The sequence below is a fragment of the Haliotis rufescens genome, unplaced genomic scaffold (assembly GCF_023055435.1).
Source record: "Haliotis rufescens isolate VD_foot unplaced genomic scaffold, xgHalRufe1.0.p SCAF_10, whole genome shotgun sequence".
In the NCBI taxonomy this organism is placed as follows: domain Eukaryota; kingdom Metazoa; phylum Mollusca; class Gastropoda; order Lepetellida; family Haliotidae; genus Haliotis; species Haliotis rufescens.
In genome coordinates this window covers 32939200-32966405 of record NW_025963780.1, presented here as the reverse complement: position 1 = coordinate 32966405, position 27206 = coordinate 32939200, and the positions used below count along the sequence as shown (strand labels likewise).

The following is a 27206-nucleotide window of genomic DNA, read 5'->3' as shown; positions in this document are numbered from 1 at the left end:
ATCGATCCCAAATGCGTGGATTGATGTTCATGATATCGATCACTGGATTGTCTAGTCCAGACTCGATTATTTACAGACCGCCGTTATATGCTGGAATATTGCTGTGTGCGGCGTAAAACAACAAACCAACCAATATCTGAAAAGAGAAGGAGTGTCATTAATTGCAACTGTGCCAAGTTCCATGTGGTTTTTTTTATGACAAAGTGCACAATTGGACCTATATCTGTCCTGAAACGGCTGCACTGTTACGAATTTACGGAACCAATGTCCTTTGTTCAAGTTGTGGTTAATCTCACCAGAGTGTCTTATGATTTTACTGTTTGAGATCATCTGAAGATCACATCATGACTGTTAATAGACGTCTATGAAATCTTTCTAAAATCACTTTCTATACATAGCATCCAGATTGCGTATCACAAAAAAGCGTTATTCAGGCTTACTTCCAGAATTCTTCAGCCGATGTCATCGCCGTCACATGCATGGTCCCATTAGTAAAGAAAGAGGTGTTATGAATGATCTTCGCTGCATTGGTCATGGCAACAGAATCATGTGTAACGTTAGCATCGTCGACGTTGTTGTGAGATATGCACGATGGCGTGTTCCATGGGTTGTCACAGCGAGTCCAGGGAATGATGGGAGAGAAGGAATAATAGAAGTAGTAGAGGAACCAGGCAAACAGGGCGGAATAGTAGGTGCTGTAGAATACGCTGATCAGGACGGATCCCATTGCCATACCTGGATAACATGCATCGTATTGAGTGAGTGAGTGAGTATGGTTTTACGCCGCTTTTAGCAATATTCCATGAATATCACGTCGGGGGACACCAGAAATGGGCTTCACACATTGTACCCATGTCGGGAATCGAACCCGGGTCTTCGGCGTGACGAGCGAACGCTTTAACCACTAGGCTACCCGACCGCCCCGCATCGTATTGAGAGTTATGCACACTGGCCAGTATCTTTTATAATATACTTCTCAGAGATAGAAATATGTTGTGAATAAAAGTGACACAACTATTTCCATAATCATAAGAAACCTCTGCTAAAAGCAATGTCGATTGTACAATTCCGACTTTATCAGGGCCCCGTTCCACAAAGCCATCGTAGCGCTAAGATGATCGTAACTCCCATACTTTATCATGGGCTTACGACAGTCGTAGCGCTATGATCGCTTTGTGGAACGATGCCCAGGAGCATGAGTGAGTGAGTGAGTGAGTAGCAAAATTCCAGCAATATCACGACGGGGGACATACATTTTTGTGGAAAGTTCTTTGTCACTCTCAGTCTATATGGACAGATCTTAATGTGAAACAGATGATGTGGTTCACTGGTTGCTTATATTTTTTTATTCAGGTAGGTAAAATACGGTAACGATAAGGTGAAACCTTCTTTTGACTTTGCCAATCCGAGCACATGTACCGATTCATATACATGAAGAAACAGATCAACAAGAAGGGCAGCACAGTTTTACACAGATGTTATCACTGAGGAAGTTCAGCATTTCAAAGTTCAGCATTTCGAAAATATAGTGACAAAGCCCTTTCCTTATCCAACAGCAATCTCGGCATAAGGCAGAGTCGAGAGTACGATTCCGTCTATGTCATGAGCATGTGTTTATGAATCACAATCAAATAGTAATGATACCAGGTGTTCGCGAAATCCTTCCCCACCTGTGGTACCCGTCACAAAAACATGCACAGGTAAGTCAATTATTCACCTGAAAAAACACGGGAACATATGATTTAAATCAAAATAGGGAATTGCATCGGACATAATTTTGGTCACTGAGGCGTCAAATTTGGAAATGTCCACATGTCCTCCATAAACCTTTTTGAAAGCTTTACTTGAATGGCCTTGAATGTTGTAACCTTGATCAAACAACTATTGAGCAAGAGTCGTATGACACTCTTTGAAATCTTGGTAGAAAGAGCATCTAAAACAGTGTGTAATATAAACACCAAAGGCTGCAGCTTCTAGAATATTGCTCGGCATGAAGGAAAATGCTATCGGAAAGTGAGTGAGTTAAAATATATAGTCTCATCGGCAATATTTCAGCCATATCGTGACTATCAAGAGTTAAACATGATATATTTAGACAATATAACAAGCTGCAACGAAGGACAGTAGACCTATCACAGAGTGAGTGAGTGAGTGACTATGGTTTAACGCCGCTTTTAACAGTATTCTAGTTATATCGCGGCGTGTCAGCTTAATGTGGGAGGAAAGGCCGAAGTGATGCAGGTCCCCGACGTTTACGACTTCGGTGAAACCCACGAGCACGGGTATGGTGCTGACAAACCTAGAAAGTTAATGTGGTCACACCGGGATTCGAAACCACAACCGTAGGATTCTGGCGTGCCCAATGGACGTAACTCTGCACAGCGAATCGCACCCGTACCCCAAATTATCACAGAAAAATATCTAGAACTTGTATGTAATTATACAAAGGATAGCACTCTCCATAATAATATATGATGAAACACGGCTATTGATCGCCAGCAACTGAAGTAGATCACCATACTAGGTACCGAGGGGATCTCTGCTTTTTGCACGGTTCCCCAGCAGGATTTACATCATCCCTTCAGCCGTCGGTGATTGGTCTTAATTTTAGCCATCAATAAAAACTAACAAAAATACTACGATTAACAACGCGGTAGGCCTGAATTTACTTTGAATGATGTGGAACTTACGTACCCTCTCAGAGGGACAATGACTTTATAGTACTTTAATCCCCGTTGATGGTTCAGCCATTAACAATCTCAGTTGCTATCAATCAAACTTTTTCAAACACCTCTATTTCTTTAAAAAAAAATATGATTAAACGAGAATTAATACTACTAAAAGGATCCTTAATATTTAATGATTTATATTTATCTCTTGTGATGGTTGTCAAATTATGCTGTAAACCCCAACAGATTGACAGAATGTTGACGTGACATGACATGACGACGCTCAAACCAGAAGGGTTTGTTTGAGACACAGTAGGATAATATGGTTCAGCACCTCAGCTCCCCATCCGCAACCGAATGTCAACAAGAACGATGTCACAGTGGAAGCCAGCCTAAAACATCAGGGATACAGAGATGTTATACTCCAGAAAATATAGACTTGAAAGGCTATGAGATCAATAAGAATATGTGCAAGGCTGGTTCGGCCCATAACACTGTTCCCAAGAAACACAGAATATGTGCCAGGCTGGTTCGGCCCATAACACTGTTCCCAAGAAACTCAGAACTCAGGGTGTCTCTATCTCCAGATTGGCCTATGAGCCCCGCTTTTTGGCATAAGACTCTTTTTAAAATTGAGCATACAATTCTTTTGATCACCAATTCCAGTGTGAAATCAAAAAAATTCATTAATAATATATTTTTCAAAAGTCATGTAGTCTATGCTAGGGCATTACGTGACCAGCGGATTGATAGAATCGGGACAATTCTACCACATAACGTCAATGTAAAGTAAGGGTCAAAGTGGTGTAGGGGCGGTCGGGTAGCCTAGTGATTAAAGCGTTCGCTCGTCACGCCGAAGACCCGGGTTCGATTCCCGACATGGGTACAATGTGTGAAGCCCATTTCTGGTGTCCCCCGCCGTGATATTGCTGGAATATTGCTTAAAGCGGCGTAAAACCATACTCACTCACTCACTCAAAGTGGTGTACTGAGGACACTTTCCATTCTACTCCAGTCTCCAAGGGGGAAAGTCATCCCTCTTGTCATACAGTCTTGTGGGGAGTTTTTGGTCACTCTCAATCTTTATGCATAGATCTTAATATGAAACAGATGAGACGGTCCCACTGGTCTCCTTTATTTCTAGACCCGTGAAGATCCGGGGTAGCATAGGTCTTCAGCAACCCATGCTTGCCGTTAAAGGTGACTATGCTTGTCGTAAGAGGCGACTAACGGGGATCGGGTGGTCACTCTCGCTGACTTGGTTGATGCATGTCATCAATCCCATTGGTCATGATATTAATCACAGACTCGATTGTTTACAGATCGGCTGGAATATTGCTGAGTGTTGCGTTAAACATCAAACCAATTGCAACCAACCTTTATTTCTAGTTTAGGTGGGTAAATCAGTTGAAGGGAATTGGCTATTTAATTGTTATTCAACGATATCAGATCATCGTTATACCTGAAGCTTAAGTTAAACTTCTTGGCAAAATTACCTTGTTTTGACTTTGCCAATCCGAGCAGAAATTCCGATCCATATGCATAAATAAACAGATCAGCAAGAAGGGGATCACAATTGGTGCCCATGGGAATGCCGACTTCTTGCCTAAATGTCGTAACTGCATGTATATGTTATCAATGAGGAAGTCCAGCATTTCACATACCGTTTTCTTGGTAAACGTCAGATGGCATTTGCTGTCATTTTTGACAAATTATCCTGAACCTCTGAATATATATATATAGGTGACTGTAAATGTGGTTACGAAGTTTTGGAAAAAAGCCCCATTGAGGAATGAAGTTTTTCCTTTAAGATTGTCATGTGGGATACTGGGATACTGGTGTTTTGACAGAACTGACCTTGATTATTTTTTTGAGATTGCAAAAGTCAAGCAGATCCTTTGAGTTTTTGAGAATCCACATGGTATTAATTCCACTTGTTTCAAATACTTGACCCTCCGTTGGCACCCATCACAAACACATGTAAGGCAAATCAATTGGTCACCTCAACACACACAGGATCATATGGTACAAGTTACTATATGGAATTAGATATCATTTGTGTCACTAACGCATCTGGAAATGTCCTCAGCATATCTACCGTTAAAGTTGTAGAAAGTTTCATCTGGGCCTTGAATCAAATAAATTTTGAGAAAGAGTAAGTTGACGCTCTATCAAATCTTCGAAGAAAGAGTACGCACGATTGCACCTCAGAAGTTGTGAAATGTAGACACCAAAGGCTGGAGCTCCTAAAATATTGCTCGACATGTGAAGGGGAAGTTGACTATTGGAAAATTGAAGTCACTCCTCTCGTCATACATAAAAATCAATCAAATAAGCCGGTTTCGCTAGGTCCTTTTACTTCTAGTAAATAAGTGGAAGGGACTTTGCAAGTTGACCATTATTGAACGATATCAGATCATCGATATATCTGAAGCTCAAATTAAACTTGCTCGTCAAATTCACGTGATTTACTGTTGCCAATAAGAGCAGATATACCGGTTCACACCACACAGCAAGAAGAGGGTCACACCCAGATAGCATTCAGACGTTGGCCCAACGTTGGCAGTGTCGCGGTCGGATTTTATACGTTGGCCCAACGTTGTTACAACGTTAGGTCGCATTTCGGAAATTATTTCCAAGGGGCGCTACTCGTAATTGACAGCTTCACAGAGAGGGCGCTGCGTTTTTTGCGCCTCTCAACGAGCAGACGACGAGACACAAGCACACGTTCGATCATCGGAATACTGTTTTCCTCGAATATATAGAGGTAAGTGTTTAATCAGTATCTAATATGATGTACAAACAGTACCCGAGAATAAAACAACCATTGTTCATTCACAAATATCAACACGAGTAATTATTTTCCAGAAATTGAAAACACCACAAACTTCATGACCCGAAGCCACATAGGAATATAGGTCACTCTGATTGCTTGCAAACATATAGCTTACTATTACTAGCATACCCCCAAAAAAGTCGCGCTTGTCCGTATCATAAAGTTTGTCGTGATCGTGAGGACAAGTTAGTGCAAAAATGTGCACCGTGTCGCGTAAGTTCAGATGGAAAGAGTTCAGAGTGAATCTAACTTGCAGAATGTATTGCTTGCTACCTGATGTCTTAACTACCTTGGTACAAACATTTCAGGCTGCCTGGGAGGTATAGTGAGGAATAAAACAGACGTAATCCAACGTTGGCCATCAACGTTGGGCCAATGTTGGCTATCAACGTTGGCCCAACGTCATTTTGACCGGCGGCCCAACGTTGGGCCAACGTTGGCTGAACATCGTTGGCACAACGTTGGGTCAACGTTGGCCCAACGTTGGCAAAGAAACGTTGGCCCAACGTTGGGTCAAAGTTGGACCAACGATGTTCGGCCAACGTTGGCCCAACGTTGGGCCGCCGGTCAAAATGACGTTGGGCCAACGTTGATAGCCAACGTTGGCCCAACGTAAGTGATAACGTTGGCCCAACGTTGGCCCAACGTCTGACTGCTATCTGGGCAGTTGGTGCCCTTGGGGATGCCTACTGCTTGCCCAAATATCTTGTCCCCAAATTTCACATATATGTGTGTCTAACATTAACTAAACACATGTACAGTACCTTTAAACGGTGGACACAGGTTCCAGGCGTTGATTGGTCCACTCTGAGAGAACTGACCAATCACAGTCTCCAGAAACACACAGGGTACTGTGCCGATGATCAAGAATACCATGAGCGGTATCAAGAATGCTCCTTCAAGACAATATATATTACAGTCATAACAGTCCAACAATTTACATCATTCAATCGAGGTTTCTCATATGAATGCAAACATATATATATACATACATAACCCATGCTCGTTAAGAATTCTTTTACAAACAAATGGGACAATACCTTCAAATACTTACATCAATCAGCCAAGAAACTTACATGGATATATTACAGATTGGTGCACGGTTATTCGACAATGTGTCATATACCACAGACTTTATACCAACCTCCGCCGTTTCTCACACACAGGTACGGAAACCTCCACATGCATCCCACCCCAATTGAGTAGCCAAGAAGTGTCATCATGTAATCCACGTGGGAACCCCATTTCTCGTTCTTCATTTCTGTTGGAAATAGGAAATGTAAAGTCATGTAATTATCATCAATGTTGTGAGTGAGTTAAATTTTAAGTCACATCGGCAATATTTCAGCCATATCGTGACTATCAATAGTTAAACATAAAACATATATTGAAACTTGTATAAAAACCTGTCAACGAAGGACAGTAAAATTACTAGATTCATCACAGAAAAAGATATAAAACTAGTACGGAATTATAAAAGAGAATAGCACTATACATAACGATACAAGACAAAAACAGGCTATAGATCACGAAGTGGAAGGGGGATATAGGAATAGGTGCCGTCCGTCCGTCCGTCCGTCACATTTCGTTTCCGGAGCAGATCTTGAAAACCGTACCATATTTCTTCACCAAACGTGGCACATAGATAGCTCTAGTGGTGAACTGGTGCCTTTTGATAGTTTGGGAATAAAAAAAAAATGTTTTGAGTTTCCATGGCAACGAATCTGTTTTAGACTGAAAATGGCGGTAGTCCTCGTTTCCAGAGCAGATCTTGAAAACCGTACCATATTTCTTCACCAAACTTGGCACATAGATAGATCTACTGGTGAACTGGTGCCTTTTGATAGTTTGGGATTTTAAAAAAAATATATTTTTCGAGTTTCCATGGCAACGACTTTGATTTAGACTGAAAATGGCGGTAGTCCTCGTTTCCGGAGCAGATCTTGAAAACTGTAGTATATTTCTTCACCATACTTGGCACATAGATAGGTCTAGTGATGAAATGGTGCCTTTTGATAGTATGGGATTTAAAAAAAATAATATTTTTCGAGTTTCAATGGCAACCAAACTTGGCACATAATGTCATCTCACAGTATTGAATACATTTCCTTTTTTTGTTGGTAAGTTCTGCATTGATTGAGTGTATGTTCCTCCAAAAGTGTCATGGACTTTGGCTGGAATTTTGCTGAGTGCGGCTTGAAACAACAAACACCACATGTTTCTACTACCTGCGCATGTGGATACCATTTTGAGGATCCTACACATTATTTCTTTTCATGTCATAACTATTGCCATCTTCGTAATAATATGCACTACTACATGTGTTTTGAACATATTTATTTCAAAATATAATGGATTTGCAAACAATCTGATTGTCTATGTAAATGTTAATCAAACACACACAAAAGTATAAATTACTATAAAGTACTAGTTCAATACTATCTGATAAGCAATAATGTAAATATTCAATTGTAAGTAGATAATTGAAGTATAAAACCATATTGATTACAGATACCAGATTCTGACATAAATGTATGTATTGATGAATTATTTCAATGTTTCCCTGTACATAGTTTTCAACATTACCATATAAAGCTGTCTTGTATCATATTCATGTGTATAACAATAATATATTATTTCTAATGATTGCGTAATTTGGACACTCAAACATAATGTAATGAATGTTATAGGTCTCCAGCAACTCAATACTTGCCGCAACAGGCGACTATGCTTGTCTAAAGAGTTGACTAACGGGATTAGGTGGTCAGGCTCGGTGACTTGGTTGATGCATGTCATTGATCCCAATTGCGTGGATCGATGCTGATGATGTCAATCACTGGATTGTCTGGTCCAGACTCGATTATTTACAGAACGCCGTCATACAGCTGGAATACTGCTGAGTGCGGCGTCAAACAAACAAACCAAACCAAATCATAAAAAGCGCCACAAGTGCGGGATGGGTCATTTGAAATTAACAAGTTTTATGTTAACTTAAATCACCACAACCTGATCTGAGTCATGAAAGGTTATGACTTTGATTCAGTGAAAATGGAAATGCTAAAAACGTCTACCGATAACGACCAAGCCATTGTAGAATCTGTTCACATGTTTTTGTATGTAAAAGATGTTTTTACAATTAAAATCAATCTAATAATTGTTTGTACGTGTGATATGCCAGCATGTCGAGGTATATGTGAACAAGCTTGTACATGTGTGTTGACATTGAGTTCATTTTGCTAATAAGCTGTTGATAGCGTGGCAAGGTAATAAACATCAACGGTGCGGCAGGCTTTGATCATGTGTTCTGTAGAAGAGATGATGTCACTTGTTTTATGTTTATTTAGAATTAACTACATCCCATGATGCAACCAAGGCAGCCCTTGAGATTGTTAGACAATTTGCCTAGACACAAACAGTTACTGATATCTCCCTTGTAGCACACTACGTGTCAGACGAGGACTTTGACCACTCTGTGCAGATGCATATCAATGCATAAAGAACGTAGGGTAGATCATTCAATAATGGCACGCAAGTCAAAGTTGGGTTTCACTCTATTTGGAAACAGACGATAGATCCAATACTGTTTAACTTTATAACCGTAATTATGATTGATTTAAACTATGCGAGACCAATATTTGACAGATTTGCCTGTTATTGTTAATCTTCATTAAGTTTATTTTTTAACATGATGGGATAAATGATAAAAATTATGGTCATGATTTTAGCCATGAATATTTGAATTGAGATCAGAACAAACAGGGATAGTCACCCAAAAATGTGAGAGTTTCTAGGGGAGGGTTATGCAATAATGGACAATAAAAAATATAAAGTGCTTTGCATTTTCTTTTCAGGGATTGTGGTGTCAAAAATGAAAGAACGTACCGGTAATACATGATCGGTCCCTTCAATGTATTATTCATAGTTTTTAGTTGATGGTTCAGGTTGTGCTTTTCAGCTGAATTTCTTATCAGTGTTAATGTTGGACTACCAATTAATGGTAGATATTAAATATCCATAATAACTAAGATAAATACTTCTACAGTCTCATCCTTATTTGTCAAAATTTGAATTTCAACATAGCTTCCAAAAATGAATGAATGAATTTGGTGAGAATTTCTATTGTCTGAAATCCTAATGTACTTTCTTTTTTATTTGGTGTGGTAGGGTAGCCTAGTGGGTAAAGCGTTCTTTTAAACTCCAGGCTCGATTCACCACATGGGTACAATGCTTGAAGCCCATTGCTGGAATATTGCTAACAAGCCGCATAAAACTAAACCAACTCACTGGCTCATTATGGTGTATTTTGAGATCACTCACATGACCTGTGTGATTGAAAGTTTGGATTATTATGTATAGTTCTGTTTTTATGTATAATGTTACTTAGTTTTGCAATGTCTTGTTTACCCTTCCATATATTTCATGTGATGCAAACATTCGAGCGAAATTCAGGTGAGCCTTGTGGCTCTACAGGTATTGTTTAAGAAGACCGGATACATTTTTGTATTTTCTGTACACTTTTCTGTTTGCAATGGCTTATTTACATGTTCAAAGATTGGTTGATTATCAGTTGCAAGAAAAATTGTCAATACCTTACTGTTCGAGAAAACAACTTTTTACCCTTTGTAAATATATGAGTGCTTCTTATTTTTTTAATAACAAGTTTCTAAAGATGTTATAAATTGTTTCGAGTACCTGGATTTCACAATCTGACACCAGCTACATTTATGAAGATCCTGCTCAGCCATGTCAGACAAGGGACTCGCCGGATCAGAACAAGCAGCAGATTCACCTCAGAAAGTGATAATTCTGAATGAATAATGCCACATCAGTGTGACTGAGGGTGGTTTTATTACGACACTAATCAAGTCTGGATGAATTTATGCCACAGCACTGTGACAATATTTGAAGAATAAATGTCTGAAGGCCCTGGACTTAGTGAAATTTGTCTCAAACTCTAAGTGGGGATGACATCAGAAAACCTTCCGTCAACTATATAGAGCTCTTATCCGCTCCAAACTAGATTATAGCTTCATCATTTATGGTGGAGCTTGTAAAAGCAATATAAAAATTCTAGATTCTATTCACCATCAAGGCCTGAGGCTTTGCCTTAGAACCTTCCGAACTTCGTCGATACAAAGTCCGTATGTGGAGGCTGATGAGCCGTCCGTTAAACAATGTCGCATTAAATTATCTTTGCAATATATATCTAAATTTCGTTCTTTGAAATCCAATCCAGCTTATGATTGTGTTTTTAATCCTCCATACGAAAATCTCTATCAAATAAAATTCTCTCTTATTCCACCTAAGAATACAATCTCATATCTCTGCTGCGCAAATAAATCTTGGAAACATTGACCCCACTCAGCTTTTCTCTTCCCCACCATGGCAGTTTGTGAAGCCAAAGGCTGACCTAGCATTAACAAAATTGGAGAAATCTGACACATATCAACTAAATTATCAACAACAATGTAATGAATAACGAAGCACATATGATACTTACAAATCTATATTTACAGATGGATCCAAAGATGTTGACACTGTTGCCAGCGCCACTGTCATTGGATCGAGGACTATCTCATCTCGATTACCAGATAACTGTTCTATTTTTACAGCAGAAGCAAATGCTATTTTAACGGCACTTAAATACATCAACAGCCAATCTAAACATAAACAGTATATATTTTTTCAGATTCTCTTTCTTGCCTCAAGGATATGAAAAACATGTCATCTACGCATCCACTTGTAACTGAAATTGTTGAATTGTTAAATGATCATGCAACTGGCCAATGCAACATCATTTTCTGTTGGTTACCCAGCCATTTTGGAATAACTGGCAACACAATGGCCAATGCCGATGCAAAAGCAGCACTCAACAAATCTCTGACGCCACTTCGTATACCATACACCGATATCTAAACTCTGATCAGATGTTACATCCGAGATATGATGCAAAAGAAGCTTGACACCCAAGAAGGTATCAATAAATTACATGAAATTAAACCAACTATCGGTTACACCTACTTGGGCTGTCAGTCCACATTTGAAAAGGGCATGCGACAATGTCGTATTGGCCTTTCGAGATATACATATGAGTATTTATTAAAAGGCGAGGATCCTCCGTTTTGTATCCCTTGTGATGAAAGCATCACGGTCAGGCATGTCCCAGGCATGTCCTGCTTGACTGTATTGATTTTTCCATCACAAGGGATAAATATTTCAGTGTTAAAACATTTAAGGACCTTTTTAATGATGTTAATTCTTATTAAATATTATGTTTTTCATAAGAAATCGAACTTGCTCATAGATTTCGGTGTGCTTAATGTATTAATCTTTAAACTGGTAGTGCTAATTAATAATTTAGATTGTTAGTGGCTTGAAGTAGCGTACAATTGTCCCCCTAAGAGGGTATGTAAGTCCCACATCATTAGAAGTATTTTTATGCATGCCAGACTTTTAAACGTAATAATTTCATCATTTAAATATAAGGCTTAACTGGTAAACTATCGCCAGTGACTGAGGGATGATATAAATCCTGCCGGGGTCTATGCAGGAAACAAAGGCACTCTAAGTCCCAATGGTCCCTTGTATGGTGATCTCCCTTTAGTTTCTGACGATCTCTAGCCCATGTTTATATTATGCAGTTCATTAATACTCACTGCTTTTATATATTCTCAACTAGTTTTAAATCGAATCTGTGATATTCTAGTTATTGTACTGTCCATCGTTGACAGCTTTTTATTTAGTCTAAATATACTGAACCGCGAAAGAAACGTTACCTTAAGTAACATTGCATGAAAAGTTGTCATTCAAATATCAGGGCAATTTTTGTTTCTAAAATTTAACATTACCTTGTCCGGAAAAATGAAATTTGATAATTAAAAAACAAAGCAGATGACAATAAAACCGATCGCCCAAACGGCAATGGCCATGGTAACCCGATGCACGTGAATTCTTAGCAAACTGAAATGCACATTTCTTTCCCTATAAAAATCCACCCAGATCGGATGACATTCATTCGTTATTGAATTGCTACCACATGCCGAGATTGACAAGAAATCAGCGACAGAAATCCCTTGGACAATTGCAAGCCTGACAAAACGCCCGGCAAGTAGCCAATGCATTTCATGTCCACGTAAGGACCATACACAGGCTCCAGCAACTGTACCAACACTACAGATGACAGACCATGTAATAGAAGACCAAGGGTCACCACCCGATGTCAAGATCGTCAGATTGTGCGACCGCATCTTCAAAATCGCTTTGTTACTGCTTCGGAAACTGCTCGACACACCATGGGAACACACCAGCGACACATTAGTGTGGACACCGTGCTTCCATGATTGACGAGCAGACACCTCCACTGTCACAGGCCACACTGAGGACCCATTCTGACACCACGTTATCGCCGGGACCGTCTTTAGTGGTCAACATAGCACCAGCATTGGCGCCACCATCAGTGGAAAGGAATCCTCTTCTCAGACGAGAGCCATTACTGTATCTCAACAGCAGATGGCAGAGAGAGAGTCTGGTGACGCCGTGGGGAACGTTATTCGGATGCTTGTGTTGTTGAGAGAGACTTGTGGGGTGGTCCGAGCATCATGGTGTGGGATGGAGTTGGCCTTGCACAGAGGGTCGGCCCTGTGGTCTTCCAGGACATCTGCCCAGGGAGAGGCAATGGTGTCACAGCAGCTCGGTACATTGATCAAGAGTTGAGACCACACGCCATACCTCATTCGGCACGTCGCCACAACCACGAGTTTCAGCATGATAAAGCCTGTGCCCACACTGCGAGAGCAGAAAGAGACTTCCTTCAGCAGAATGGCATCAGAACCATGCAGTGGCCTGCCTTCAGTACCGATTTAAATCCCATTGAGCACCCGTGGGACGAGATTCAAAGACAGCTGAATGACGTCCGACCAAGGCAGACAACTGCAGCTGAACTGCGTCAGGCATTCCTCAGAGTGTGGGCTCAAGTGCCTATGGCCTTCATCAACCGCCTCATCCGTTCAATGTATGGACGTTTCATGGCAGTCATCAATGCACATGGCAGACACACTATATACTGACTTATGATGTCATGTTGTGTTTCACTCAAAGAACATTTGACACTTTATTTTCAACCTTGATGATATGTTTTGCCAAGTTTCATCTTTTTAATATGTCTCAAAGTATGTTTTCAGTGTTTGGACAAATTAGGTTTCTCATGTATCTATCCATGGTGACGTTTCTTTTGCGGTTCAATATATATGTATTATTAATGTACTTACTCCGGCGATATGGCGGAAATACTGCCGATGTAAAGTTAAATCTTAAATCACTCACTCATTGATAAAGCCTACAGTACTACCATGACAGTTTGACATTCAAAAATGATTTATATGATTTTGGTATTTGAGGCCGTTTGCCTTACTGTATGTCACAGTTTTTAAACAGACAGACAATTCTAAGTCCAAGTTGGTTCCACCATTATAATCAGGATCAGAGTCTTTCACAAGGCAGTATTTTGTCTCTCACATTAGGATCATTTAGTATCACGATAAACAGACTGTCAAAAGTTTTAAACGATTTAGTTGATGGGTGGTTATTTGAAGAGGATTTTAACATTTCTTGTCACTGTAAAACATGCACAGTACTGCGAGACAACTGCCACTGCCTCCCAGTAAAATTCATAAATGATAGTTTTTTAACAGCTTCAAATTTTCCAAATCTAAAATTAATCGTATACACATTTGCAGAAAATATACACAGTGCAAGGACCGAGAACTATCTATATCAGGTATTTCAGGTACGCCCATCAAAGTAGTTAAGGAGGCCAAGTTTGGGGGTTTATTTGGACTGAAACCTGTCATTCTTGGCACATATATAATATCTCAAGGAAAAGTGAGTGAAAGCTCTAGACGTACTGAAACATCTCAAGGAAAAGTGCGTGAAAGCTCTAGACGTACTGAAACATCTCAAGGAAAAGTGCGTGAAAGCTCTAGACGTACTGAAACATCTCAAGGAAAAGTGCGTGAAAGCTCTAGACGTACTGAAACATCTCAAGGAAAAGTGCGTGAAAGCTCTAGACGTACTGAAACTTGTTTCAAACTGTAAGAGGTGGGGATCAGACAAACCTCCATAGGTACAGATCACTGATAAATTCAAATTGGATTACGGTGCCATTATGTATGGTGCTGCCTGTTAAAGGAACTTGCAGAAACTAGATTCAATACATCATCAGAGCTTGAGTCTATTGAAGCCTCTCCTGTCTTAAGACATGTGTAGAAGCTGATGAGCCTTCTTTATAACAACGTTGATTAGAACTTGCAATATAATATATCACTAAATGATAATCAAACACGTCAAATCCAGCCTTCGAATGCATTTATAATCCTCCCTAAGAAGAATTATTCCAAAAATAAACCAAAGCGTGTTTCACCTCTAGGCATCAGAACAAACGCTCACTGAACAGCAGCAGATATTAGTATTGTTGATATTGTGGCACCACACCTGTTAATGTCTACACCTCCTTGGCAATCAGTTAAACCAGAGGAAGACCTCAGTCAATGGTAGAGCGTCCGCCCAGAGAGTGGAAAGCCGTAGGCTCAAACCCCGGCCGCGTCATACCAAAAGACGTTAAGTGTCGGAATCTTGCGGTCGACTCTTCGCTTAGAGGAGATTTCTGATGAATGTGGAAAGGCTTTTGTCGATTTTTTTCCAGATTACCAGTCAAAAGCTCAATATTTACTGTTGAAGCCAAGGCTAATTTTACTGTTTTTCTGTCATTTGTTGACATGTATTAAATCATTCTCATCGCGATATGGCTGCAATATTGCCGACGTGATGATATTTTTTAAGTTACTAAAGCACCCCAAGCAATTAAAATGTCGAGCAATTCCATTGATGCTTCTTTGAGTGGCATTTAGAAGTTGGAGTGATGAAGTAAGACGAGTTCTATGGATGAACAACTTCTTTATTACAATTAGTGCGACGTTTCGGTGTAGATCCTAACACCTTTATCAAGCGAGTGATGGATAGGGCTGACTGACTGATATAGAAGATTTAACGTGCGCTTTCCGACTGCTGCGTATTTCGCACACGGGCCTGGCCGGACCATTTAGTGTATTCCGAGAAGGGTGAAAGTGGTGTGTGCAACCCAAGGTTTTTTTTTTAGGGGTTGCTTATATTGATTTTTTGAAATTTTTAAATTGGGAATAAATGCCGAGGTGGGTGGAGGAGGGAACTAAGGGAGCCAGCCGGGTGAGGTGGGTGTTTGTATGTTTATTGGATTTTGGATTGGTAGATTAATTAGTTTTTAGATGCGCTTAATTAGGTCTGTTTTGATTAGGAATACGCCTAGGGCCTTGAAGTTTTCTAGTTTATTTTGAGGGTTTAGTATTTCATCTAGAGTAGGAACCTTATTTAGATTGAGGTTGGTTTGTAGTGTGGTTCTGTGTGTTTGGTAGTGGGTGTAGTGAATGAGTGCGTGTTCTGTGGTTTCGGGTTGTTTGCAGCGGGGGCAGTTGCCTGTGGTGTGTTTTTTAAGTTGTTTTAGGTGGTTATTTAGGTTCGTGTGTCCTGTTTGGAGTTTTGTAATTAATCTGTCAATTTTTTTAGAGGGGTGTAGGATTTTAGGTTTGGCTAGTGGTTTTCTGAGCACCTTTTTGATTTGGCTATTTGAGTTTTGATATTGATTATGCCATTTTTTGGTTATTTTTTGTTTGTTTACACGTTTAATATCTGATTTTGAGATGGCTAGGTTTAGGCTTATTTCTGGTATTTTGAGAGATAATTTAGCTGCTTTATCGGCGCTTTCGTTGCCGTAAATTCCTACGTGGGCGGGTATCCACAAGAAGGTTATTTGTTTGCCTGCTTTTGTTAGGTCGTTGGAGCTCTTAAGTATTTGGTTTATTGATTTAGGTCGTTTTTTGGTATTTTTGTTTTGGAGGGCTTGTAGTCCACTAAGGGAGTCGGTGAGAATTAGGATTTTGTTATTGTTTTTAGATTGTTGGTTATGCAGGGCTGAGGCCATGCCCATAAGTTCGGCCGTGAATATAGATTGGTTGTTAGGGAGTCGGTAAGATTGTGTGGATATAACTGGTTGTGTGGTATGGACTCCGAAGCCTGTGTGGTTGGAGATCGGGTCTGAAGATCCGTCAGTGTAAATGTGACACCAATTTGGCCAATTTTCGTGTATGTATGCAAGTGTGGTGGTTTTAGCTATGTTTGGGTCGGTTTGTTTATTTGTTTGGTTAGCTAGCGTTGTGTCTATTTGGGGTATTTTGAGTTTAGGGGTGAAGATACTTGATTTTTTGCAGTTTTGTATAAGATTTGGAGTTTGGTGTTCATTGAGGTAGTTTGTTATTCTTTGGGATATTGGGGTAAGTAAGGGGTGTTTGCGAGCTAGATCTTGGTTTCTTGGGCTAATGTTTTGGTTAAATAGGTTTTGGATGTGAGGGTTTGTATTGGACGCGGCCCAGAAATTAAGGCTTAGATGTTCCCTGCGTAGATTTAGTGGCATATCTCCTGCAAGGGCCTGAAGTGAGGTGTAGGAGGTGCCATGTTGGGTGCGTGTAATTAGTTTAAGGGCTTGGTATTGTATTGAGTCAAGTTTTTTAGATAGAGAGTTGTTTAGGGTATTGTATATGGCGCAGTCGTAGTCTAGTCTTGATCTAATTAGTGTTGCATATAGTGAGAGGAGGGTATCTTTGGAGGCTCCCCAGTTAGAGCCGGTGAGACATCTTTATGTGTTAAAGTCTTAGCTGCATCTAGTTTTTAGGTTTTGGACGTGAGCCTCCCAGGTGAGGTGTTGATCGAAAATAAGTCCTAAGAATTTGGTTTGTTTTTGGAATTTGATTGTTTGGTTGTTTAGCTGGAGGATTGGGTAGGCAGGTTTCATGTTTTTATGTTTGAATACTACTCCTGTTGTTTTATCTGAGTTAAGGGAGAAGCCCCATTTGTCTGCCCATTGTTGTATTTTATTTAGAGATTTTTTGATTAAGTGTTCTGCCATTTTAATGCATTTAGTGCGGATCCATAGGGCACCGTCATCCGCGAATTTTGAAGTGTTTAGTTTAGGGGATAAGCCCTCGAATAGATCATTTATCATTATATTGAAGAGGGTTGGGCTGAGGATGCTGCCCTGGGGAGTGCCATTATCTAGGGGACACTGGTCCGATAGCGTATGGTCTATACCCACGGTAATTTTGCGATTGTTTAGGAAATCTTGGATGAAGTTTATTATTTGGCCTTTTAGTCCTATTTTTTTTAGTTTTTGTATTAGCCCGTGGTGCCATACCATATCGAAAGCTTTAGAGAAGTTGAGGAATATGCCTATGGTGTATTGCTTGTTTAGCTGTCCTGTTTTTATATCCTGTTCTAGTCGGACAAGGTTATCGAGAGTTGATCGGCCAGGAGTGAAGCCGCTTTGGTCGGGGTTTATGATGTTGTTTTGGTCTAGGTAGTGCTGTAGCCTATTTTTAGTCATAAGTTCCATTATTTTGCAGAGATTTGAGGTTAGGGAGATGGGCCTATAGGAGTTTGCCTGATCTGCTGGTTTATTTGGTTTAGGTATTGGGATTACTAGAGCTTCCTTCCATTAGGATGGGACCTGTCCGTTTAGGTAGACTAGGTTGTATAGTTTAAGTAAAGTTTGGAGTAGTTTGGTAGGTAAGTGTTTGATTATTTTGTAAGAGTTGAGGTCTAGGCCAGGGGCTGTTCCATTTGTTCTATTGTTGAGTACGTGATTTAGTTCTTCTATGGTGTAAGGTTGATTTATTTCTAGATTGTCTTGTCTGTTTTCTTTGGAGAATTTGGTGTCTTTATTTAGTTTATCTTGGAATTTCTTACTGAAGTTACTGTTGCTACTAACTTTAGAGAAGTGTTTGGCTAGGTTGTTGGCCTTTTGGGTGGGGTTAGTTGAGTTGTTTATATTGGGGCTTTTTTTGTGCCGTTTGATGCCTCGGATGGCGTGAATCTATTTCCTCATTCCACCAAGGGACAGTGGGTTTTCCTGGGTTGGATGATTTGAAGGGGATTGCGGATTTGGCTGCGTTGATTATGAAGTTAGTTAGGTTTTGACAGAATGTTTCGGGGTATGTTGTTTCTAAATCGTTACGATTAGCTTCGTTGCATAATTCTTGGAATTGGTCCCAGTTGGCGTTTTTGTACTGAAATTTAGGTTCCTGTTTAGGGGTTTGATTTGGTATTTTTATATTTCCTAGGGTTATATTTATGGGAAAGTGGTCGCTGCCTAGAGGTACTGGGTGGACGTCCCACATCAGACTTTGTGCTAAGTCTGGCGTACATATTGTTAAGTCGATAGCCGACATGGTGTGGTGGATTTTGTCGTATCTAGTTGGTTGGTTATTGTTTAATAGTATTAGGTCATTTTTTCGATCCACTCTGATATTAGTTGTCCATGGTTGTCTAGTTTATCTGCAATGCCCCAGGTAGGATGATGGGCATTGATGTATCCTAGGAAGATGGTTGATTTATTTCCTAATTGGTAAAGGATATCTAGGTCTGTATCTTTAATTGGTTTTAGTGTTGAGTGATAGATGTTAATGATTTTTATATTTTGGTTATTGATGGTGACTTGGATTCCATTAGCTTCGAGACTGGGAGTGTTTACTTTAACTTCCTCGTAGTTAATATCCTCTCTAACGTAGATGATTAGACCTCCTCCTGTTCTGCCTGGGATGGTTTTGGACCTGTCGGTTCTTACTGCGTTATAATTTGGTAGGTGGGATTTAGTTTTATGTGAGAATTTGGTTTCTTGAATACAAGCTACATGGGGACCTTTAGCTATTTTGAATTTAGCTTTAAGTTCAGAACCATGGCCGGCGAGGCCATTGGCATTCCATTGAAAAATGTTTAGGCCTTCCATTGGGAAACTGGGTGGATTTATGTTTGGTTTAGGCTTGGTTTAGGTATTTACTTTAAGAGGTTATTAAGGTTGCTGCTGAAACGGTCGAAAGAGGTGGTGACGAGTTTTAGTTTTATGTGCTACACCAAAGAAGGCTTTGGAGCTGGCTTCTGGATTAGACTGCTTTAACATGTAAGCTAGTAGGAGGACTAAGTTGTTTAGTTTTTTGCTTGCTACGTTTTGGGTGAGTTTTTTTCTATAGCTTTTGGTTCTTGGGGCTGACAAGGTAAGATCGTTATTTCCTCTGAGGATGTGTTCTCGTCATCTTCGGTTAAGTTATCTTTAGTTTGGTCACTATCTTCGGTGGTGGGTTGCATGCTGGGTTTGGGTGAGAGAGTCTGAGTGGTTTCTGTAGTTTCACTGTTGACTTGGTGTTCGGGGGGTGCCTGTAGGTTAGGGCTTACTTACTTACTTACTTTGGAGATTTAACGTTCGCTTTCCGACTGATGCGTATTTCGCACACGGGCCCGGCCAGGCCATTTAATGTGTTTCCGAAAGGGGCGAAAGTGGTCTGTGCAACCCAAGAGGGGGGTTTTAGGGGGTTGCTTATATAGAATTTGGGAATTTTGAGATTTGGAATAGATGCCGATGGGATTGGGGAGGAGAACTAAGGGAGCTGGGTATGGTGGATGTTTGTTTGTTTATGTGATTTTGATTTGGTAGGTTATTGTGTTTTTAGATGCGTTTTATTAGTTCCGTTTTTATTAAGATTACGCCTAAGGCCTTGAAGTTTTCTAGTTTATTTTGTGGGTTTAGTATTGCTTCTAGAGTTAGAGCCTTGTTTAGATTGAGGTTGGTTTGTAATGCGGTTCGATGTGTTAGGTAGTGTGTGCAGTGGATGAGTGCGTGTTCTGGGGTTTCTGGTTGTTTACAGTGTGGGCAGTTACCTGTAGTGTGTTTTTTAAAATTTTTTAGGTGGTTATTTAGGTTGGTGTGTCCTGTTTGGAGTTTAGTGATTACTCTGTCGATTTTTTGGGATGGATGGAGAATTTTTGGTTTGGTTAGTGGTTTGCTGAGCACTTTTTTGATTTGGCTATTTGAGTTTAGATATAGGTTATGCCATTTTTTGTGATTTTTTGCTTGTTTACACTTTTAATTTCTTATTTTGAGATGGGTAAGTTTAAGCTTATTTCTGGGATTTTGAGGGATAGTTTAGCTGCTTTATCGGCGTTTTCATTACCGTATATTCCTACGTGGGCGGGTATCCACAAGAAGGTTATTTGTTTGCCTGCCTTAGTTAGGTCGTTGGAGCTTTTAAGTATTTGATTTATTAATTTAGGTCGTTTTTTGGTATTTTTGTTTTGGAGGGCTTGCAGTCCACTTAGGGAGTCGGTAAGTATTAGGATTTTTTTGTGTTTTTTGGATTCTTGATTATGGAGGGCTGAGGCCATGCCCATTAGTTCTGCCGTGAATATTGATTGGTTGTTTGGGAGTCGGAAGGATTGTGTGGTTTTAGTTGGTTGTGTGGTATGGACTCCGAAACCTGTGTGTTTGGAGGTCGGATCTGAGGATCCGTCCGTGTAAATGTGACACCAATTTGGCCAATTTTCGTGTATGTATGCAAGTGTGGTAGTTTTAGCTATGTTTGGGTCGGTTTGTTTATTTATTTGGCTAGCTAGCGTTGTGTCTATTTTGGGTATTTTAAGTTTAGGGGTGAAGATATTTGATTGTTTGCAGTTTTGTTTAAGATTTTTAATTTGGTGTTCATTGAGGTAGTTTGTTATTCTTTGGGATATTGGGGTAAGTAAGGGGTGTTTACGAGCTAGAGCTTGATTTTTGGGGCTGATGTTTTGGTTTATTAAGTTTTGGATGAGAGGGTTTGATTGGGACGCGGCCCAGAAATTTAAGCTTAGCTGTTCCCTGCGTAGACTTTCTCCTGTTAAGGCCTGAAGTGAGGTGTAGGAGGTGCCATGTTGGGTGCGTGTAATTAGTTTGAGAGCCTGATATTGTATTGAGTGAAGTTTTTTAGATAGAGAGTTGTTTAGGGTGTTGTATATGGCGCAGCCGTAGTCTAGTTTTGATCTAATTAGTGATATGTAGAGAGAGAGGAGGGTATCTTTGGATGCTCCCCAGTTAGAGCCAGTAAGGCATCTTAGGGTGTTTAGGTCTTTACTGCATTTAGTTGATAGGTTTTGGATGTGAGCATCCCAGGTGAGATGTTCATCGAAAATAAGTCCTAAGAATTTGGTTTGTTTTTTAAATTTGATTGTTTGATTGTTTAGCTGGAGGATTGGGGAGGCGGGTTTCATGTTTTTATGTTTGAATACTATTCCTGTTGTTTTTTTCTGAGTTAAGGGAGAAGCCCCATTTGTCAGCCCATTGTTGTATTTTATTTAGAGATTTTTGGAGTAAATTTTGGACCATGTCCATGCTTTTAGTGCGGATCCAGATGGCTTTATCATCCGCGAATTTTGATGTGTTTACTTTAGGGGATAGGCCCTCGAATAGATCGTTTATCATTATATTGAAGAGGGTGGGGCTGAGGATACTGCCCTGTGGAGTACCATTTTCTAGGGGACATTGGTCCGATAGAGTTTGGTCTATGTACACGTTTATTTTACGATTGTACCTATTAGAATAAAAGAACACAAGACCTCAGTACAAAAAAATGACTCAAAATCAGCTATCTCCGACCACACCCAAACCCACCCCGATCACAACATCCAGTGGAACAACATCAAGATCCTGGCCAACAACCAATCAGACTACAAAATCAGGAAACTCCTAGAAGCCATCTACATCAAAAGGATCCAGCCAGCAATGAACAGAGACCAAGGCTATTACATCCCGCCTGCTTACCATCACCTAATTGCTAAATCCCTTTGTCCATCCAATTAATACAGTGGCTTCCATCATCTCCATCAGTCTGCTTGTTTACTCTGCTTGTATACTCTGTGTTCATTAGTCATCCACTGGCTTCCAATTAGCTTAATCACGTCTCTGTGTCCATCAACTAGTCACTGTAACAACTTAGATATCAATAAGTGTATATATACCTATGTTGTTTAGCCCTATCCATCACTCGCTTGATAAGGATCTACACCGAAACGTCGCACTAATTGTAATAAAGAAGTTGTTCATCCATATGAACTCCTCTTACTTAATTCCATTGATGGTTGATGTTAAACTGTGTAATTTCTCACTCACATTCAGTTTGTGAATCTCACATGTATTGCTTCAAATTGTGTTGGAAGGATTGGCGACCCAAAGTGTCACACAACCGCATTCATACCACTGAATGTAACAGAAATCCTGATCTTTGGCCATTCAAAACATCTACTACTCAAGTCATGTATGATAAGACTTGTACAATGAATGTAAGTAACAAGATATAGATCAGTAATCCAATCAAATATTGAGTGGTGTACTTACCCTTGATATTTTTGTCTTGTCTCAAGTGAGACAAATGTTCGTATCATGTGTTTTGCGAGTTGATACGACAAATCGTTAACACATTATACAGTTGTCGCACAGGCAGCTTTGTGCAAATTTGACTGAAACAGGCGTATGAACTCAAGGGAAGGATTTGCTAAGGGGCGTTTTTACGGTTCATGTGTATTTTAAATAAACGCATTTAATTCACTTATTGATAAACGATGCCTAAAAGTAATAAACGATGCATACAATTAATTAATGGAATAAAAATATATATTTTGGCGTATCGAATTAATAAATACGTTTTGGATTGTCAAGATAATTATGTACAAAACAACAGATCACGAACGTCAGCTACAAACCAACTGATCGTTTAAACACCTGGCGACTTAACTTAATGAGTTTATTACCCAAGAAAGGAAATCATACATTCGAATGCACAGATGGACAATCTACTTTAGCATTGCATTTCTGACAGAGAAAAACACATCGGAAAATTACTGAGGCTATGATAGGGGCTACAGTGAAACAGAAAGATGTATTAATACAAAGAAAAGTTCGTTAAGTTTTATAAATATATTACAACGGTTCATGTTAAGGATTGGGTAATTAAAAATTACATAAATTGTGAAATATGGCAATATTATAAACATAACGTCAATACATGCTAAAGGTCAAAATAGTGACTTGTGTCTCTGACAGATATAAGTTAGGCAAACGATTTGAGACGTTAACACATTTACCTGTATCTCTGTACATGGCCATCATCCACACGTACCACGTAAAGTGAGTGAGTGAGTTGGGTTTAACAGTATTACAGTTATACCGCGGCGTGTTAGCATAATGTTAACACGGAAAGCCCGATGTGATGCAGTCTCAGACGTTTACCATTTCGGTGAAACCCATGAGCACGGGTATGGTGCTGACAAACCTAGAAACATAATCGGGGCGAACCGGGATTCGAACCCACAATCATAGGTTTCTGGCGTGCACAAGGGACGCAACTCTGCACAGCGAATCGTGGCGCCTTAGACGCCTGGGCCACCCGTGATCCCCGGACCACGTATATATACCTGACATACAAGCATGTGGTCAGTTATGCTTCTACATGCTACAAGCATGTGGTCAGTTATGCTTCTATATGCTACAGGCATGTGGTCAGTTATACTTCTACATGCTACAAGCATGTGGTCAGTTATACTTCTACATGCTACAGGCATGTGGTCAGTTATACTTCTACATGCTACAGGCATGTGGTCAGTTATACTTCTACATGCTACAAGCATGTGGTCAGTTATACTTCTACATGCTACAGGCATGTGGTCAGTTATACTTCTACATGCTACAAGCATGTGGTCAGTTATACTTCTACATGCTACAAGCATGTGGTCAGTTATGCTTCTACATGCTACAAGCATGTGGTCAGTTATGCTTCTACATGCTACAGGCATGTGGTCAGTTATACTTCTACATGCTACAAGCATGTGGTCAGTTATACTTCTACATGCTACAGGCATGTGGTCAGTTATGCTTCTACATGCTACAAGCATGTGGTCAGTTATACTTCTACATGCTACAAGCATGTGGTCAGTTATACTTCTACATGCTACAGGCATGTGGTCAGTTATGCTTCTACATGCTACAGGCATGTGGTCAGTTATACTTCTTCATGCTAAACTTCATGCTTCCACTCCATGGTAGATGGAGAGCCAGGAGGTGAAACATAATTTATACTTTATCTACTAAAAAAACCAACAATAACAATACAACAACACATTATCCAGATTTATTCTGAAAGTGAGTGAGTGAGTGAGTGAGTATGGTTTTACGCCGCTTTTAGCAATATTCCAGCAATATCACGGCGGGGGACACCAGAAATGGGCTTCACACATTGTACCCATGTCGGGATTCGAACCCGGGTCTTCGGGGTGAGGAGCGAACGCTTTAACCACTAAGCAACCCGACCTCCCCTATTCTGAAAGTGAACCTGGACGTGATTCGTTGCTGCTGAGCGAAGTGAGAAACAGTTGTCTTCCTATTACTGATTCCTGGCAGAAAATTCAAGGCATTGCTGGACATGTTAAGAAATTCATCAAAGTTGGATCTTGTGCTATTCCGTTAGAATGTTATAAGACAGAGCAAGCAGCTCATCTCATGGAAGGAAACTGTTTATCTCGATGACATTGTAAGTCTATGCATGCAGGGAGGATTCTAAGCGCTTCCCTGGTGATAATGCCACCTTTTGTCCAATAGCAAATATGCATTAATAATCGAATCTGGACCTGACGATCCCGTAATTGTTATTTTGAGGAATTTCACGCCCACAGGGTACACGCAATCTTCCAAGTCACCGAGCTTGATTACCCGATCCATTGGGTCGCCCAGCATAGGATGCAGGAAATTTCTTCTAACCCGAAATCTAAACGGTTTACTCACTGTTCACCGGTTTGTCGGGTCCGTGCAGCGCTGTTATACAATGTATAGTGATGATGCGGACTGTCACGTTAAACAGAATTCACTCGCTCTGATGTATTCATGCTTTTAGTTAGTATGATATAACATAAATATATATTAATACGAAAGCATTTAAACATTTGCACATGTATAATGATTACCATATATATTTACAAATTAATGTTACATGAATCCATTTACATCACCACCTGCTTCACATATACACATGGAAATGTATTAAGCATCCCGTGTTGTATCGACCATATGTGTCTAACAGGGTGTCACTCCAGGGATGACAGCATTTCTACAAAACCAACGCTATCGACACTTTGCCTTGCCCTGTCACGAGTGCAGATGTATCAGTTGGAACAGACCCGTGAAGATCCGGGGTAGAATAGGTCTTCAGCAACCCATGCTTGCCGTAAAAAGCGACTATGCTTGTCGTAAGAGGCGACTTACGGGATCGGGTGGTCAGGCTCGCTGACTTGGTTGATGCATGTCATCGTATCGCCATTGCGTGGATTGATGCTCATGATATCAATCACTTGATTGTCTGGTCCAGATTCGATTATTCACAGACCGCCGTCATATAGCTGGAATATTGCTGAGTGCGGCGTTACGCAACAAACAAACAAACAAACAATAGAACATTCTTGGACTCTCGCTGCAGGCAGTGGATCCATCAGTGCTGAATCTGGCAGGTTTAGCGGCTGCACTGCATCGGGAGTGGCAGCAATAATTATCTCTTACCCACGCCAGAATATTAAAAATAAAAGGCTCAAAACTCTTTTCATATCCAAAAGATATATCTGCCAAAAGCCGAGTCGAGTGAAACTCACTGGAGCAATCATTCGTGACCAACTCGTGTTATTCCGGGACAAGCCGAATGGCGACTCGTGCCCCTCTCACGACCATTTTTGCGACCGGGTTCCGTCTTAGCGCGAACAGGCATACCTAAAACAATTGTCAACTCTTTGCGTAATGGTTAATACATATTTCCCCATGTATTATACATATTTCAGATGCAATTTAAAGCACATCTGGACATGCGGAATTATACAGTATGATTGAACACATTTAACTGTGTCTTGGGTATATTTTTAGATGCAAGACATATGTAAAATCAAAAATACTTTCTGAGGGATTCTTTGATGTATAACTTGAAATCATACGGGCATTCTGATTGGTTTGTCGTATTTTCGCACATAACATTCATCGATAGGGGGATGAGTCTTCTTGCAGGTAACGGAAAGGGGCGAGTTGTGACGAATGTGGAGGAATGAGAAGACGTGCAGTGGATGTCATCCGGTCACATAACAATAACACATACATAGTTTAAGGATTTGGATTGTCTTTATGAATATTTTCGGACAGCAGAGGTCATTAATAAACAATTATACAACTTTCCAGATCCATGTTGTAGTTCACATTTTGACTCAATCACAATACTGTCGAAACATGACCTGTCCATATATATGTTTTATTCATGTATGGGAGGCCATAGGCCCATGTAATTTCAGTTATATATAGTAACACATAATTGAGGCAATTTACATTGAAAAAAATACTTTGGGTACAATATTAGGTCTTTGAACATAATAATATATCTTCCTTCACATGTCTGATATACAGTGATTTTGGCTATTTAAGAGATTGCTAAAGAAGGTATTACTACATGGATTGTTATAAAATCTTACAGGAATATACTTTTGTCTTAATGATGCATAAAACCCGCAGACAAAAACAAAATGGGCTTCGTCCTCATTAGAGCCATTGTTACAAAGCCGACTAAAGCGTTGTGAATAAACAATATCCTCTCATCTGTCCCAGATTACTCCATATAGGCAATTCACTTAATCTTAACAGGCACAACATACGTCTATGGTCTCTATGAAAGCTGTAACTTAATATTCCATATCCAATAATATCTTAACTTGTGAATAATACCTTAATTTACAAGATTCAT

At 40.0% G+C, this 27206-nt stretch overlaps 1 protein-coding gene across 1 annotated transcript; it reads right to left on the bottom strand.

Annotated features, from left to right (window-relative positions):
• Positions 1 to 96: 96 nt before the first annotated feature.
• Positions 97 to 25390, bottom strand: LOC125376956 (sodium- and chloride-dependent glycine transporter 1-like). Its single transcript, XM_048389618.1, has 4 exons — positions 25223 to 25390; positions 6650 to 6766; positions 6270 to 6401; positions 97 to 735 (listed from the first exon to the last, which is right to left on the bottom strand). Exons 2-4 carry the CDS (start codon positions 6762 to 6764, stop codon positions 437 to 439), a joined length of 546 nt encoding a protein of 181 aa, XP_048245575.1. The 5' UTR covers positions 6765 to 6766; positions 25223 to 25390; the 3' UTR covers positions 97 to 436.
• Between the last annotated feature and the right edge of the window lie 1816 nt (positions 25391 to 27206).

What these genes read in the sequence shown, in the direction of transcription:
- LOC125376956 (XM_048389618.1), bottom strand. Translation starts at nt 6,764, where the DNA reads ATGAAGAACGAGAAATGGGGTTCCCACGTGGATTACATGATGACACTT. An exon ending in GTGTGTGAGAAACGGCGGAG is followed by an intron (nt 6,402 to 6,649) that starts GTTGGTATAAAG and finishes ATTGTCTTGAAG; the next exon opens with GAGCATTCTTGATACCGCTC. An exon ending in CCTGTGTCCACCGTTTAAAG is followed by an intron (nt 736 to 6,269) that starts GTACTGTACATG and finishes CATGTTATCCAG; the next exon opens with GTATGGCAATGGGATCCGTC.